The sequence below is a fragment of the Eumetopias jubatus genome, unplaced genomic scaffold, assembly GCF_037043125.1.
Source record: "Eumetopias jubatus isolate StellerSeaLion01/CBP00866 unplaced genomic scaffold, mEumJub1_p1.0 scaffold_17, whole genome shotgun sequence".
Classification (NCBI taxonomy): Eukaryota; Metazoa; Chordata; class Mammalia; order Carnivora; family Otariidae; genus Eumetopias; species Eumetopias jubatus.
In genome coordinates, this window is record NW_028274823.1 from 35,597,587 (window position 1) to 35,615,563 (window position 17,977).

Consider the following 17,977-nt stretch of genomic DNA (forward strand, 5'->3'; position numbering starts at 1 on the left):
ACCATTGATGTTTTACTGAAGTTATGCAAGAGATAATGAATAGGGAAAACAAGTGAAAAATACATGGGACCTCTCTGTATTTTTCTTGCAACTTCATGTGAATCTATAATTATTTAAAATTAAAGCCATATAAAAATTTTTAACTGATAACTACCTGTTAATATCAAAAGAAAAAGAAGCATTTATAGGAAGCACTAGATATAAAGATTTTAGTTACTGTCACATAAGTAAATTTTACTTCAAACACCTTGCTATCAGGAAATGATTATTCTTGGAAATTAATTTCCACAGCACCAAGGTCTTACCTAAAATTTTCTTCAGAAATGTACACCCCATTTTTCTCACGGGCTGCAGCAAGATCTCGTTTCAGACGCTCTATCTCTTCTGTATATTCCTACACAAGAAGAACACTGTAGGTGTCAATTTAGCATTTAACTTTTTTTTCATTCATTTTGGGGAGGATATTTAACAAATAAAACATGTACTTAGCCCTTTTATGTTTTTAAAGCATGAAAAATAAAAGTCATAATCATACTTTTCATTCAATATTAATCTGTTTAGAATAGAGTCTTTCAATAGCTTAAATAAATTCTTTTAAAAAAAAGGGCCATATAAAGGAGATAAACTACAGACTAGGAGAAAATGACTGCAAACCACATTTGTGACAAAGGTCTAGTATCTGAAACATATTAAGAACTTTCAAACCACAATAATTTTTAAAAATCCAATTAGTAGGGAGCCTGGCTGGCTCAGTGGAGCATGCGATTCATGATCTCCAGGTTGTAGGTCCAAAGCCCCACGCTGGGTGTAGAGATTACTTAAAAATAAGGGGCGCCTGGGTGGCTCAGTTGGTTAAGCGGCTGCCTTTGGCTCAGGTCATGATCCTGGAGTCCCGGGATCGAGTCCCACATCGGGCTCCCTGCTCAGCAAGGAGCCTGCTTCTCCCTCTAACCCTCCCACCTCTCATGTACTTTCTCTCTCTCTCATTCTCACTCTTTCAAAATAAAAATAAATAAATCTAAAAAGAAATAAAAAAAATAAATTCTTTTTTTTTTTTTTTTAGAGGTGGGGGGCGGAGGGAGAGGGAGACAGAGATCTTAAGCAGGCTCCACACCCATCTTGGAGTCTGACTCGGAGCTTGATTTCATGACCCTGCGACTGAGGTCACGACCTGAGCCGAAATCAAGTCAGACGCCCAACCAACTGAGCCACCCAGGCAGCTTCCCCCAATTTTTTTCAAAGATTTATTTATTTGAGAGAGAGAGACAGAGAGAGAGTGCAGAGGGAGAGGGAGAAAAGCAGACCTACGTGAGGCTTAATCCCAGGACCCTGAGATCATGACCTGAGCCAAAATCGAGAGTCAGATGCTTAACCACCTGAGCGACCCAGGCACCCCGAAAATTTTTTTATTTTTTTATTTATTTTTTTTTTTTAAGATTTTTATTTATTTGAGAGCGAGAGAATGAGAGAGAGCACATGAGAGGGGGGAGGGTCAGAGGGAGAAGCAGACTCCCCGCCGAGCAGGGAGCCCGATGCGGGACTCGATCCAGGGACTCCAGGATCATGACCTGAGCCAAAGGCAGTCGCCCAACCAACTGAGCCACCCAGGCGCCCCCGAAAATTTTTTTAATAAAAACATTAAAAACCCAATTAGAAAATGGGCCTAAAGACATGAAAAGACATTTCACCAAAGAGGATATGCAAATAGCAAATAAGCACATGAAGAGATGCTCAAACCATTAGCCATTAGAGAAATGCAAGTTAAAACCACAGTGAGATATTTAGCACCTATTATACTCATCATAATACCTAAAATAAAAAATAGTTACAACACCAAATGCTGGTGAATATGTGGAGTAACTAGATCACTCCTATATTGCTAGTGGGAATATAAAATGGTACAGCCACTCTGGGAAACAGCTTGGCAGTTCTCTAAAAAAACTAAATATTCAGTTACCATACCCAACAACTGACACGCTTGGGCAATTATTCCAGAAAAGTGAAAATTTATGTTTACACAGATACCTATAACCAAAATGTTCACAGCAGTTCTACTTGTAATTGTGAAAAACTGAAATCAGCCCATATGTCATTCAACAGGTAAATGGTTACACAAACTATATGTATAATATATACATACCATGGAATACTACTTAGCACTCAAAAGGAAAGATCTATCAATGTGCGCAACTCAGGTGAACCTCCAGAAAATTCTGCTGAGTAGTAGTGAAAAATGCAATCTCGAAAGTTTACATACTATATGATTCCATTCAATAACATTTTTGAAATGGCAAGAGCTTAGATATAGAGCACAGGTTAACAGGTATCCAAGATGAGGGAGGGGAAGTGAGAGTGGGAAGGAAGCGATTATAAAAAGGCAATATGAGGGACCCCTGTGAGGATGGAACTGCTCAGTATCTTAACTGTGGTGGTTGATGCACAAACCTACACATGACAAAATTGTATAGAACTAAATACACACACACATAAATGAGTACAAGGAGAACTGAGGAATAAGATGAATGGACTGTTATTAATGTCAATAGCCCTGTGGTGATACTTGACTGTAGTTTAACAAAATATGCTAAGGATCTTTCTGTATTATTTCTCTCAATTATCTCAATGAAAACTTCAATTAAAAAAAAAATAAACCACCAAGAAAAGGAAGACAAGCCAGACTGGGAGGAAGTATTTACAAATCATCTCATAAAGGCTTGTAGCTGAAAGATATGAACAACTCTTTATAACTTAATAATAAAGGACACCTGGGTGGCTCAGCCAGTTAACCGTCTGCGTTTGGCTCAGGTCATGATCCCAGGGTCCTGGGATTGAGCCCCACATGAGGGATCCCTGCTCAGCGGGAAGCCTGCTTCTCCCTTTCCCTCTCCCCGCACAGCTTGTGCTCTCTTTCTCACTCTCTATCTCAAATAAATAAATAAAATCTTTAAAAAAAAAAGAATAACACCAACTAAAAACTGGGCAAAGAATTTGGATAGACTTTTCACAAAAGATACACAAATGGATAACAAGCATGTGAAAAGATGCTCATTATCATTATTCATTAGGGGAATGCTAATTAAAACCACACGGAGGGTACAATTATACACTTATTAGAATGGCTAACATTAAAAAGAGACTATAACAAGTGTTGGAGAGGATGTGGAGAAACTGCAACCTTCACACATTCACTGCTGATGAAAATTTAAAGTGGTACAGCCACTTTGGAAAGCAGTTTCTTAAAGAGTTAAACATAAACTTATTGAGCAACACAGAAATTAAACTGCTAGGTATCTACCTAAGAAGACTGTAAATACATCAACACAAAGATTTATATGCTAATGTTCATAGCAGCATTACTGGAAATAATCCAAATGTCCATTGGCTGGTGAATGGATAAACACAATGTGTTATTATCCATTTAATGGAATACCATTTGGCAATAGAAAAAGTCTATTGATACATTGTACAACATAGATGAAGCCCCAATGTTATGCTAAATGAAAGATGCAAAAGATCAAATATTGCATGATTCCATTTAAGAAATGTCTGGAAAGGGCAAATCTACAGACAAAAAGTACATCAGTGGCTGGCTGACTGTCTGCAAAGGGGAAAAGAGGAACCATATAGTGATAGAAATTTCCTAAGTAGATTATAGTGATGTTGCACAGCTCTATAAATGTACTAAAAATCATTGCATTGTAGGCTTACAATGGAGGAGTGTTATGGAAATTATACCCTAATACCACATTAATGTATGGTGATTATACACTAAAGCTACAAATAAATAAATTTTGTAAATGTAAATAATTGCAAATTTTGCTGACTTGATAGAGCTGGTAAAGTCACCATATTAGCATTAGAAAAAACATTTTAAGGGCGCCTGGGTGGCTCAGTTGGTTAAGCGACTGCCTTCGGCTCAGGTCATGATCCTGGAGTCCTGGGATCGAGTCCCACATCGGGCTCCCTGCTCAGCAGGGAGTCTGCTTCTCCCTCTGACCCTCTTCCCTCTCGTGCTCTCATTCTTTCTCAAATAAATAAAATCTTAAAAAAATACATTTTAATATATTAGGTAATTAATTAAAATCATTAGATGAAAAGCCTTACCACAGGCAAATGAACAAATCTTTTAACAATTACCAAATTCACAATTACCTTAATAAGAGCTCTTTTGGTGAGTTTCTGGTTAACTTCAGGCTTATTTAGTATGTTCTTTGCTCTATGAGCATATTCCAATGTACTCAGAGTTTCCTGTGAAGAAAATGGCAATTACAAAAAGATATTATAAGAATAACATAGTTCTGTTATATAAAATGTACTATAAAATAACTTACAAGAAAAAAATAACTTACAAGAAATAATTTATGGTTATATCTAACCTAAAAATCTATCATCCACTAGGACCACTATACCCTAAGAATTTTTTACTTCAGTCTTCACACTCAGTGAACCCCATCAGCTGATGAATAAACAAAACATCCTATATCCATACAATGCAAAATTACCTACAAAAAGGAATGAAGCATGGATACATGCTAACCACATGGATGAACACTGAAAACATGCTAGGTGTAAGAAGCCAAGCACAAAAGAACACTTATTGCATAATTCCATTTACACGAACTGTCCAGACTAGGCAAATCTATAGATTAAAAAGGTAGGGTGGGGCACCTGGGTGGCTCAGCTGGTTAAGCATCTGCCCTAGGCTCAGGTCATGATCTCAGGGTCCTGGGATCTAGCCTCACATTGGGCTCTCTGCTCAGTGGGGAGTCTGCTGCTCCCTCTCCCTTTGTACCCTCCCTTCTCCCCCTCCCACCCCCTGGCTTGTGCATGCATTTTCTCTCAAAGAAATAAAATCTTAAAAATAAAAAAAAAAAGAAAAATACTTTAAAGTAGGTTAGTAGTGACCTAGGGCTGGGAGTGGGGGCAAATGGAGAGTGATTCCTAATGGGTAACAAGGTTTCTTTCTGGGGTAATGAAAATGCTCTAAACAGACTTTAGTGATGGTTGCACAGCTCAGCAAATAATTAAAATCATCGAATTACATATTTTTAATGGGTGAATTTAATGGTATGTGAATTATATCTCAGTAAAGATGTTTTTTAAAATGAAAGGAGAGTTAGAGCCCTTATAAAACCTTTTGTAACTCCATTTAAAGGAAACAATCATAAGAGATTTCACCATCTTTTTTGCTTCTCTTGGTTTTACCACCTGTTCTCACACATCCAACCCCATCTTCAGTGCCCTCTAAGAGCTTCTACAACACTAGCATTCACTTAACCCACTTTTAAGTCCTCACTTAAATCTCCGTAACCCGCCCCCCATCAGGCTCCCTGTTCAGCAGGGAGTCTGCTTCTCGCTCTCCCTCTCCCCCTCCACCCCACTCGTTCTCTCAAATAAATAAAATCTTAAAAAAAAAAAAAAATCTCCATACCCCATGTAACCATGCACTGCTAATGACCACAGCAATTTCTTTTGAAGACTGTGTGGGAAAAGCCATTAAGTAATTGGCTTTTTAAGATTAAAAACTCTGCCAGGAAGGAGAAAGACAATTTTTTCAGTGGTGTCCTCCTCTATGTCCATGTGCAATATCCAGATTCTTTTACTCTTGCTTAGAATGAATGAAGCCAATTAATGAACTTTTTAAATATGTGATAAAAAAATAAAAATAAAAAAGTAAAATAAAATATGTGATAGCTAAATAATAATTACACCTACTACACTTGCAGATACCTATTAAAGGGCTCACCTCAAGATTGAGAGATGCAGGAGAAATTGTTGCAATTATAGATGTTCTTGTACGTCCCCCAAGAGAATCCTGGAGGATTCTAGTTAGTTTAGATTCTCGATAAGGAACATGAGGTGTTCTTTCTACAAGAGCAGTAATAACCCTTCCCAAAGTCAAAAGGGATTGATTGATATTTCCAGCTTCCCGGGCTCTCTTGTCAACTGCTCCAGAACGGCCAATGTTCTCACTTCCCGCAAGATCAACCTTGAATTTCGAAAATAAAAGTAGGTTGTCAGTTCCACTGGATTTGGACACAAAGACTTTCATTCTCAAATATAATATATTAAATAGCTAGCAAAATAATTTTTTTATAATTAACAATCCACTACAAAGCTAATTACCTAGTGACTTCAAAAATATTGTCTAGAAGTACAGAATTTCAAGCTGCTCTGAGGTGGTCAAGAATGAAACAGTTGAGGGGGCCTGAGTGGCTCAGTCCATTAAGCATCCAACTCTTAATTTTGGCTCAGGTCATGATCTCAGGGTCATGAGATCAAGCCCCATGTTGGGCTCCTCGCTCAGCCAGGATTCTGCTTGAGATTCTCTCTCCTTCTCTCTGCCCCTCTCTCCCCTCTAAAATAAATAAATCTTAAAAATATATAAAAGATTCTCTCTTTCCCTCTCCCTCTGCCCCCGCAACCTCTCTCTCCCTCTCAAAAAAAAAAAAAAAAAAGAATGAAACAGTTGAAAAGAACTACCATATGATCCAGCAATCCCACTTCTAGGTATATTATCCAAGGGAAATGAAATCAGTATCTCAAAGAGATATCTGCACTCCCATGTTCAATGCATTATTCACAATAGCAAAGATATGGAAACTGTGTCAGCTAATGAATGAAGAAGAAATGGGGGTGCCTGGGTGGCTCAGTTGTTAAGCGTCTGCCTTTGGCCCAGGTCATGATCCCAGGATCCTAGGATCAAGCCCCGCATCGGGCTCCCTGCTCTGCGGGAGGCCTGCTTCTCCCTCTCCCGCTCCCCCTGCTCGTGTTCCCTCTCTCGCTGTGTCTCTCTCTGCAAATAAATAAAATCTTAAAAAAAAAAATAGAGAGAAGATATGGTATACATATACAATGGAATATATTTGTTTAGCCATAAGAAAGAAGGAAATCCTGCCATTTGTAACAACATGGATGAACCTAGAGGATATAATGCAAAGTAAAATAAGCCAGACAGAGAAGGACAAATACTATATGATCTCTCTTATGTGTAGAATTGAGGAGGTAGGCGGGGAGAAGGAAAGTTCACTGAAATGGAGAGAATGAGTTACCAGGAGCAGGGGAATGAGGGAGAAGCAGATGCTGGTCAAAGCATATAAGCCTTCAGTTATAAGATGAATAAACTCTGGGGATCTAATGTACACTATGGTGATGACAGTTAATAATACTATACTGAAATTTGCTAAAAGTAGACCTAAACATTCTTACAGCACCCCCCCAAAAGTAACTATGTGAGGTGAAGGATATGTTAATTAACCTGATTATGGTTAAAACCTCATTTCTCAAAGTGAACATATATCAAATCATCACATTGTACACTTTAAATATATAATTTTATTTGTCAATTATACCTCAATAACGCTGGAGGGAAAAAAAAAGAATGAAACTAGTATTAAGGTAGATACTTACCAAGTTCAACTTTCCAATTTTAACAAGCTCCTCTCCATCAATTGTAGTTTCTTTCATATGTATTGTAACAGAGAAAACTGAGTGGGAACGACTAGAAAACAAGATCAGGTTGTCCAGTCACTATAATGTAAAACATTATTTGCTTTCTATAAAATATTAAAAAGAGCAAAGAAAGATCAAACTCCACAAGGCAGAGAAAGATAATACAGACAGGAGACATTAATAAGATTTTGGAAGACAGGGTAGACAGAACAACGCTTAGGTTTTTGCTTTCTTGTACTTGCTGCCTGCAAAGGGGACCCCAATAAGAAACTACCTGTAAACACCCTAAAAGACTTAGGAACTAGAATCCTCAAGACCTCTAAAAGCTGGATGTGGGGTCGGTTTGGGACAGTTGCGTGGTACGTCAGAGGAGAAGGCTTGCAATCAATCTTCTTATTTATAAGAATCTCTTGAAATATGTCATTACCATAAATTCAAACAGTACCACACAAGTCATCAGATTACTTGCTTCCAATGTCAATTGTTGTAAAAATATATTGCTCTGCTTTGAGAATGTCATCAGAAATAGTTAATACCCTCTCTTGAAAAGCAAATGGTAAATAGCAATGATTACCGAAATACAGTTTTTATCTGAGGGATACAAGTTATATAGACAACCAAAGACCTCTTTTATTCCTGTATCAATGACATTTGGTGAACATCCCTATGTTTGTTAATGTCATTGATGATTAGTTGAGGAATATGATAATTTTTAATTTTCTTATTTGCACTTTTCATGTTATTTGGAAAGTTTTACAGTAAGGATCATATTTTATTTATTATTTAAAATTACAGAAAAGGGGAAGGGCACAGGAAAAATATAAAGAAACTATAAATCTGAATTCAATATATATTTCATATTTTTCTACCATTATTTACCCATTTCTAATCCAAGATTATGGAATTAATGCAATTAAGCATAGAAGTCAACTATGATTTTGGAAAATTTAATGTTTTCCTTCACTTTACCACATACATTCATAAAGAGACCTTTACTCAAGTGTACATATAAAAAAATGAGTCCTAGGGGTGCCTGGGTGGCTCAATTGGCTAAGCATCTGCCTTCAACTCAGGTTGTGATCCCAAAGTCCTAGGATCAATCAAGTCCAGAGTCGGGCTCCTTGCTCAGCAGGGAGTCTGCTTCTCCCTCTGCACCCCCGCCCCCCCGCCCCCACTCATGCTCTCTCTGTCTGAAATAAAATCTTAAAAAAAAAAGAGTCCTAAATTATACAAATTTATGAAAAAGCAGGAATTTATTTAAAAGAAAAGTATTTAGAGAAAAATATTACTTAGTCTTAAACTTCTTCCTCCAATATAATTTTTAAATGGAAAGCTATTATAGGAAAATTTAATTAAAATCATAAAAATCACCCATAATGTCATGATTTTCATTACTTTCATCTTATTTTTCTTCTTTAAATGTATATGTAATTTTTTATAGAGATGCAGAAATTTCCAGTTATAAGGGAGCAAAGAAATAAGAGATCTAATTTTTTTTTTAGGTTTTCATTTAAGTAATCTCTACACCCAAAGTGGGGCTCAAACTCATGACCCCAAGATCAAGAGTTGCATGCTTTTCTGACTGAGCCAGTCAGGCACCCTGAGATCTATTTCCAATAATTATTTTGTAGGTCAGAGAAACTGATATTCAGCTAAATTCACTTATTTCCTTAAGTCACGTGTTTGGTTAACTCCAGAACTAGAACTAAACACAAATATCTAACTCCCACTCCATAGCTCTTTTAATTACACTCTGATGCTTCCTTCAAAGACCGGCAGAAAAAATATCCACCTGACTTGGTAAACTGCTTTTCTAGAATTTGGGATTCATTCTATAGGGGGTGCTATCAACTATGCCCCTTTCTACCCTGGAAAGCCAGTGTTAGTGACCATGTCTTCCTATATTAAAATGAAGCCATATGAGAAAAGTTTAAATCATGTTGTACAACCTAAATATATATAATTTTTGTCAATCATACTGCAATAAAGCTGGAGAAAAAAATCAAATGAAGCTATCTGACTTTCTTCTAATCCTTATTTAAACCATGGGCTTTCAAACTTTGTTCTGGGTATCCATGGGCACCCCAAAAAAGTGCTCAGGGAAAACCTTCATGAGGCTGAGGAGGTAAGCCTCTGAGCATCCCACCCTCAAATCGACTATAACAGGCACATGTTAATCTAGGCTCCCGTGTACAATTTCATTTGAGAAAAAATAATCTACTTAAAAAAGTTTAATACTTCTTCTCTAATTCAACTTGTCTTTGTTCCCTTTTCAACATTCTTCCAATACTGGTGCTTGCCTCTAAGTCTCAAGCCAATTACTAAAGCATGCAATCAAGCATACATACATCTAGTATGTGACTCACATACTTTGACCCACCCCAATTTGACTTCCCATGTTAAAAAGAAAATGGAGGGGCGCCTGGGTGGCTCAGTCGTTAAGTGTCTGCCTTCGGCTCAGGTCATGGTCCCAGGGTCCTGGGTTCGAGCCCCGCATCAGGCTCCCTGCTCGGCCGGAGGCCTGCTTCTCCCTCTCCCACTCCCCCTGCTTGTGTTCCCTCTCTCGCTGTGCCTCTCTCTGTCAAATAAATAAATAAAATCTTTAAAAATAAATAAATAATAAAAAGGAAAAAAAGAAAATGGAGCGGTGGGGGGAGGACACTGGCTTTCTTACCTGGAGTATGCATTCATCAGAGTTGCTGCAGTTGTCCGTTTTGCTGCCCCCTTCTCCAAAATCTGATAGACTTCATCCTTGTTGTGTACTGTAATTTCTTCTAAACCTTTGATTATCACTCCCCTCTGACCAATATCAAAAGATCATCCATTAGACTGACAAAAAATATATATATACTGACTTCTCAAAGCACCACACATTAAAATCCAAAGACATTTCATTCTCAAAGACTGAGTTACCTTGTTACGGGGATCATCAAACATCTGAAGTCTCTCAGAAACATCAGAAGATGGGTTAAGGAGATCAAAAAGTTCTTCATTATAGATTTCCAACAGAGACACTTTGACTGAAAATTCAGTACCATTATCAGTAAGTTTCTCAAAAATTTGATGAAGAGTACGTGGAATTATACCAGCCAAGGGATCCTGAAATTATAATATTAATAAGGACTAAAATAAGAGAAGAATGCCATTTACTATGGCAGTTAAAACGCATATAATAAGGGCCTCCTTTATGATATATTTGAACACAAATATGAGGGGCACCTGGGTGGCTCAGTTTCGACAATATTCTACTCCAACTATTCTGTCTCAAACAGACCCCTCTCTTATCACTTAACTGTGCTGTATGTATTGGTCCTTTCTCTCCTAATGACACTATGTTTCTTAAACAGGAACTATACCATATACTTTAATTTCACTAAAATAGTAGTTTATCCTACAATCATGTTTGACACGGGTATACTGATCTTCTCTATTTCAAGAAAGAGGCCTTCAACCAAGTTTTCTATTCAGTTATATTTCAGCCACTTTAGAGACAGAAATCTATTATAAACAATAAATACCTCCTCCCAAGTGTACTCTTCATTAGGTGACCTCTCACCTTCCATTGTAAAGGTTTTTCCAGTGCCAGTTTGGCCATATCTGTCAAAATTAACAAAAGTGTTAATTAGAAAACGAATACATGCATCTAAACCTTTTCAGCAATTTGAAAAATAGTGTTTTACTCACGCAAAAATAGTGCAATTATAACCCATAATAACTTCATCCAGAATTGGACAAACAACACTTCGGTAAACATCAATTTGTTTAGTAGAAGCTCCAAAAACCTATCCAAAAAAAAAAATCAAAGCAATTCTTCAGGAAAAAAAAATACTTCAAAATTACTCACTTTAAGAATTTTGTTTTTAGGGGCGCCTGGGTGGCTCAGTTGGTTAAGCGACTGCCTTTGGCTCAGGTCATGATCCTGGAGTCCCGCATTGGGCTCCCTGCTCAACGAGGAGCCTGCTTCTCCTTCTAACCCTCCCCCCCTCATGTACTCTTTCTCTCTCTCTCATTCTAGCTCTCTCAAATAAATAAATCTTTAAAAAAAAAGAAAAGAATTTTTGTTTTTAGGGCGACTGGGTGGCTCAGTTGTTAAGTGTCTGCCTTTGACTCAGGTCATGATCCCAGGGTCCTGGGATCGAGCCCTGCATCAGGCTCCCTGCTCCACGAAGAGCCTGCTTCTCCCTCTCCCACTCCCCCTGCTTGTGTTCCCTCTCTCGCTGTCTCTATGTGAAATAAATAAATAAAATCTTAAAAAAAAAATTGTTTTTAGGGGTACATGGGTGGCTCAGTTGGTTAGGCGACTGCCTTTGGCTCAGATCATGATCCTGGAATCCCAGGATCGAGTCCCGCATCGGGCTCCCTGCTCAGCAGGGAGTCTGCTTCTCCCTCTGACCCTCCTCCCTCTCATGCTCTCTATCATTCTCTCTCTCTCTCAACAAACAAATAAAAATCTTAAAAAAAAAAGAATTTTGTTTTTAATATATTAACTCATTCAGCCCACTAGAAACCATATGACAACTCAAAGAGTCAACTGAAACTTGGAATTGTACACTAGAACCTAAAGGAAATGTGTATCCAAGAATAACTTTACATAGTAAATAATAAAGGAGTAGTAGCATTTTAAGAAATAGGTACCAGGGGCGCCTGGGTGGCTCAGCCAGTTGGGCATCTGACTCTTGATTTTGGCCTACATTGTAATCTCGGGGTGGTGAGATCGAGCCCCATGTTGGGCTCTGCACTCGGCACGAGTCTCTCTGCTCCTACCCCACTCCCGCACATGCTATTAAGTAAATAAAATCTTAAAAAAAAAAAAGAAAAATAGGTACCATATCAAAAGTATATGTTTTCCTTGAGCTCTTGTCAGCCAATCCTCCAGTTCGTACACTAACTTCTTTTCGTACATGATCACATTCTACTACAGAATGGGCATTAGCTTTCCGTTCTGCTGAATTAAATGGTCTATAAAAAGAAATGTACAAAGTTATTTAAAAAACTCTTAGTTATCAGGTTATAGATGACATTGTCATTAATACCTTAGATAATAACAAGGTGAAGTTTTTTGACAACACTATTGGTGACAAGGATTAAATGGGGGTCTAAATGATACTGCTAAAGCAGAATTTTTAGTTTCTACCCCCAGAAATAAAAAATAGGTTTTTTACTTTCCAAAGACATGTAAAACATGACAATTCTGACAGCTTCTTGGAGTAGATGTTAACAGAATTGTAAAAAAATGCCAAACTTATTTTTCAGATTTCTATTTCCACTATTCTTAGTCTGAGAAAGTGAGGTTAATGACGTAGCAGAAAGAACATGGCAAATTTGTGTTCAAAATACTAACCTGTCAGTGGATAACTGGCACAAGATAAAAAACAGATAAAAATAATGATTAATGCATTGAGTATTTACTATATGCCAGGTACTCACTATTCAAAATGCTTCACATGTGTTAACTCAGTTTGTCCTAGTGGGGAATAGGAACATAAAACAAATGATTATAAGAGAAGTAATGTTTAGAAAGGGTATGTAAAGGGTGCTGTGGGAATATATAGCAAAAATTTAATTGATCGGGACAGGGAAGGGTGGGGGGAAGCATGGGTGATGGGAAAGACTCCCAAAGGAAGTAATCTTCTAAGCTAAATTCCTTCTTGGGCTTTCCGTAGAGTGAGGACTCTTGATCCAGTCTGCTTGGGCAATGTAGCCCTCTGTGCATACTTCCCCATTTGAAAGATGGGGCTAAGTAATAGCACCAACCTCACAATGTAGGAAAAGAAATCCTGCTTAGGGGCACCTGGGTGGCTCAGTGGGTTGAGCATCTGACTCTTGATTTCTGCTCAGGTCATGATCTCAAGATCGTGGGACTGAGCCCTGTGCTGGCTCTGTGCTGGGAATGGAGCCTGCTTGGGATTCTGCCTCCCCATGCCCTTACTTGCTCACACACGTGCCCCCCCCTCAAAAAAAAGAAAAGATATCCTATTTAGTTTACAGTTTCCCAGTGGCTCCTACTCTGCTTGGCACATAGGAGGCATCCTAATATCTGTTAAACTACATACTTAATAAATGTCATCATAAGAGGAATGATGGAAGACCTGAAAAGAACCATAGTCCACAAAGTGGCATCATTAAGATATGCATATACTTAACACACATCTGGGCCAAAGAGAGAAATGTACTCTTGACCTGAATTCATTTTTCCCATTCAGTATCACCTTTTTTGAAAGGAAATGGCAAATGGGAAATTATCTTTCTCCTCATCACTAGACAAACCAAGTTGCTATTTATTTTAAAAATGATACCTCAACATCCTCTGGCGTGCCCCATCCCTAGTATATTTTTGACAGTCAGAAAATCAAATTTGTGATCCTGGGAAATTTAACTCACCAACTTCCTGGTAATATATAATGCTATCGATTGTCAAATGTAGTGAAACCTACAGAATGCACATAACCCATGACATGCAATATTATTACAAGTTCAAGAAACCTAAGTCAAAACCAACTTATACTGAGGTAGGCCAAGAGTATCAAGTACAATGAATTGCTCTCATGTGGTTAAAGCTTTTTCAATTAGGCTATCATTCTTAGCATCTCTCAACTAATCTCCTTGCCTGGATGTGTGATGATGTTAACCAAATAAATACCATTCAAGATGTCACAACCAAATAGTAGATAATCACAAAGATTCCACATTTCTAAGTTATCAAAACTCCCACTGAAGAGCTTTAAGGACTATTTGTACTATAATAAAAAGTATTGCAAAGCCACTATATTCCTAACCAAACTTCTCTAATTAGAAATTATAAGGTTCCTGTTAATGATGTTAACAAACCCATCGATTTGTTGGCCTCACTACAGTTACATTACATTCATTTATTCATTCCATAAATATTCATCTAGTACTTATTATATGGTAGATATTTGTTTAGGAACTGAGGATATACCAGTGAACAAAACCAAGTTTCAAAAAAAACCCAAAACACCCAAATTCCTATTCTCAGGGAGCTTTTATCCTAGTGTTATAAATAGATATTTCAAAGTAAATAAAACAGACGAAGTGGGATTGGAATTAATGATGGGGAAAAATGGGCAGTTGCTATTACTATTTTAGGGTGGTCAGGGAAGGCGTCTCTTCTCTGATATTTAATGATATTTAAGCAGAATCTAAAAAGTGAGGGAACCAGTCATGTAGCTATTTTGGTGGGAAAGCTTTCTAGACAGTGAAATTGCAAAGGCCCTGAGGTAGAGCCTGGTAGATGGGGGGGGAGGGGCGGTGCCCACAGGGGAGTTAAGTAGTGTAATAAAGACAGCCAGTTGTTAGATCATGTGAGTGGTCTATAACCTTCAATCTGTGGGCCAAACCTGGCCCTTTTCATACCAGAGACCTAGACTGATTTTTACAATTTTAAAGGGTTGTTTAATAAAAAAATTTAAAAAAAAAAGAATCAGATGCTGCAGTGCTAGCAGTTCTTTAGCAGATTCATTCCACTACTGAAAACCTGAAAATGGACCACACAGTCTTACTGATTTCAGGTAAAAGATGTCCAGCAAAACAGCAAGCACCAACAAACATAGCCCAGGCAAGAATTGTGCAGCAGTTGAGATCAGAAGCCTCCATAAAAGAACAAAGGTTTGGGCGCGCCTGGGTGGCTCAGATGGCTAAATGTCTGCCTTTAGCTCAGGTCCTGATCCCAGGATCAAGCCCCCGCATCGGGCTCCCTGCTCCACGGGGTGTCTGCTTCTCCCCCTCCTTCCTGCTCAAGCTCTCTCTCACTCTCAAATCAATAAATAAAATATCAAAAAAAAAAAAAGGAACAAAGGTTTCAATGGCATCATCGGACCTTATGTTCTACTGTGAGGAGCATGCCAGGAGTGACTCTTTGCTGACAGGGATACCAACTTCAGAAAATCTTCTCAAGGATAAATCTGCATCATCTTAAAGTGAAAGAATGAAACAGTTCTGTGTCTCTTCCTAACAAAGCTAATTACAAAGCAGCTCCTTAAAGAGATCGACCTTCAGCTTATTTGGTAACCACTGCTAATAACTAAAACGCTCTGAACTTGGAATAATGAACTCTGAAGTCTTCGTTTTCCAAGTTGTCCTTTCTCTAAAATATCCTTTGCTGATTTAATACAGAATTAACAGTCCTGTTCTCCGTTTGGTAACTATAGCATCACATTGGGTTACTGTTTAAGGAAAGATGGTCTGGGCCTTTTTAAAAAAAAACAATTAGGGGCGCCTGGGTGGCTCAGATGGTTGGGCATCTGCCTTTGGCTCAGGTCATGATCCCTGGGTCCTGGGATGGAGCCCTGCATGGGGTTCCTTGCTAGTGGGGAGTCTGCTTCTTCCTCTCCCTCTGTCTTTCCCCCTGCTCGTGCTCTCTCTCTCTCTTTCTGTCTCAAATTAATAAATAAAATCTTTAAAAAAAATAAAAAAACACAAGTATACGCTTTTAAAATATATGAATGATTCACAAAAGTTCAGATCTAAATTGCTAAAGCACTTGTCTAGATTCAAATGCCAAAATTAACTTAAATCCTAAAACCTTTACATTATGTTCTTTTTTTTTAAGATTTTATTTATTTATTTGAGAGAGACAGAATGAGAGATAGAGAGCACGAGAGAGAAGAGGATCAGAGGGAGAAGCAGACTCCCTGCTGAGCAGGGAGCCCGATGCGGGACTCGATCCCGGGACTCCAGGATCATGACCTGAGCCGAAGGCAGTCGCCCAACCAACTGAGCCACCCAGGCGCCCCCTTTATATTATGTTCTTAATAGGACTTATGCTAACCTGTACACTTATACAAGGGGGAGGAATGTTTTGTATATATGTGTCTTTGTGTATACATATATCAAAGCCTATTTCCTTATTAAAACTTCTCTATATAAAAACTATCAGTTCCTCAATTCCAGAAGTTATACCTTTCTCTTGAGCTGTGTATAGGTAGAATAAAAAATTCTCTTCATACAGTGGTAATACTAGTAAAAAACATAATAAAGATTGTATTCATTGTAATTAAGTAATAAAGTCATCTCTCTCTTGAAATCTTGCTGACCTCTTAGGTTACAATAAACTGTGTCAATTAAAAATGTAAAATTAAAAAAAATCAGAGAATATGTGACAGAGACTACATGTAGCTTGCAAAGCCTAAAATACTTTAAAATTTTTACTATGTGAGCCCTTTACAGAAAAAGTTTGACAACCTTGAGGGCCTCATAAATTGTTTATTTATTAAAGCTTAAGGACATATTTGCCCCAGGAAAGATATTTGAAAAAGAAAAGCATGAAAAGAAAAACATCTCTTTATACAAAAATTATTGTAAATAATTAGACACAACCTAAGCACTTTGCATGAATGACAAAGTAAAAGAAATCTCTTTTTAGGTAAGACTTGAAATGTATGGGGATAATAAACATCATGTTTAATTCTTGGGGAGAGGAAGGGGACTGGAGAGGGATACAATGGGGTTCCAATTGTAATGATTGTTTTGTTTCTAATTTAGGTGATGGATACACAGATGTTTGTTACTTTGTTCTCTATAACTTTTTATAGGTCTGACATATTTTGTAACTAACAATAAAAAAGAAAATTAAAGAAAATAAAACCATCCAGAAAAAGCAGTATTGTCTAGCCTTATTAAACGATCAAAATAATCGAAAACTTTGCGTCTGTGGGGGCCTTGCTGGCTCAGTAGGTAGAGTATGCAACTCTTATCTCTGGGTTGTGAATTCGAGCCTCACACTGGGTGTAGAGATTGCCTAAAAATAAAATCTTTAAAAAAATAAATAAAAATTTGCGTTTGTATTACAGGCTTTTTTTTTTTCCAATCTTCAAAACAAGTAACTGTTAACTGAAGCTCTATAGAGTACAACTAGTAAGTGGTCGAACTTAAGGTTACCATCAAATTTCCTCTCTGACACCTAGTTCAGAAAGCTAGCTATTATCTTCGACATCTCCAATTCAAGTCACCAAAGCTGAGGAGGCAATAATTTAAGACAGTTTCTTCACACATTTTAAAAATAACCCCTTTTTAAAAATTTTAGAACTTTTGGATTTACAGAAAAGTTGCTGATGATTGGTAGAATGTTTAAAACAACAGCAACAAAAACAGACACACAAAACACGTAGACCAGTAAACTGTGGAGGGCTTCTAAAAAGCTGAATAAATCAATCTCTAATTAAGCAACAGTTTGTATAACGAGTATGTTCTTCCTCTACTAATTTTAAAATTGGGGAGTTATTTGGAAATCAATCTGGGGAGAGCTGAACACCTCCACCCCACTCACCCCGAAGAAACTATCTCCCTTGGTAAGACCAAGTTGCAGTACAATCAGAAAGCTATACTGGCTTAAGTTGTCTCCTTTTAAAAACATAAACTCACTCTATAAGCTAATCTTTAAAATTTAAATACAATGATGTTTCCCTGTTTGGTAGGGATTAAGAAAACATTGCATCTAGAAGAAAGAACAATTGATCGATGATGCTTTTAGAAATGACGGAGGACGGTAATCCCAACATCAGTACTA

General features: G+C 37.6%; 1 protein-coding gene across 1 annotated transcript in view; it reads right to left on the bottom strand.

Annotated features, from left to right (window-relative positions):
• Nucleotides 1–17,977, bottom strand: part of KIF11 (kinesin family member 11) — a 44,090-nt gene that overhangs the window by 25,414 nt on the left and 699 nt on the right. The window contains exons 2-10 of the mRNA XM_028098435.2: nt 12,279–12,411; nt 11,137–11,234; nt 10,971–11,049; nt 10,366–10,551; nt 10,127–10,251; nt 7,411–7,501; nt 5,747–5,989; nt 4,153–4,248; nt 306–394 (exon numbers count right to left, since the gene is read on the bottom strand). Coding sequence (XP_027954236.1) covers nt 306–394; nt 4,153–4,248; nt 5,747–5,989; nt 7,411–7,501; nt 10,127–10,251; nt 10,366–10,551; nt 10,971–11,049; nt 11,137–11,234; nt 12,279–12,411 — 1,140 coding nt within the window. The remainder of the gene's footprint in view (nt 1–305; nt 395–4,152; nt 4,249–5,746; nt 5,990–7,410; nt 7,502–10,126; nt 10,252–10,365; nt 10,552–10,970; nt 11,050–11,136; nt 11,235–12,278; nt 12,412–17,977) is intronic.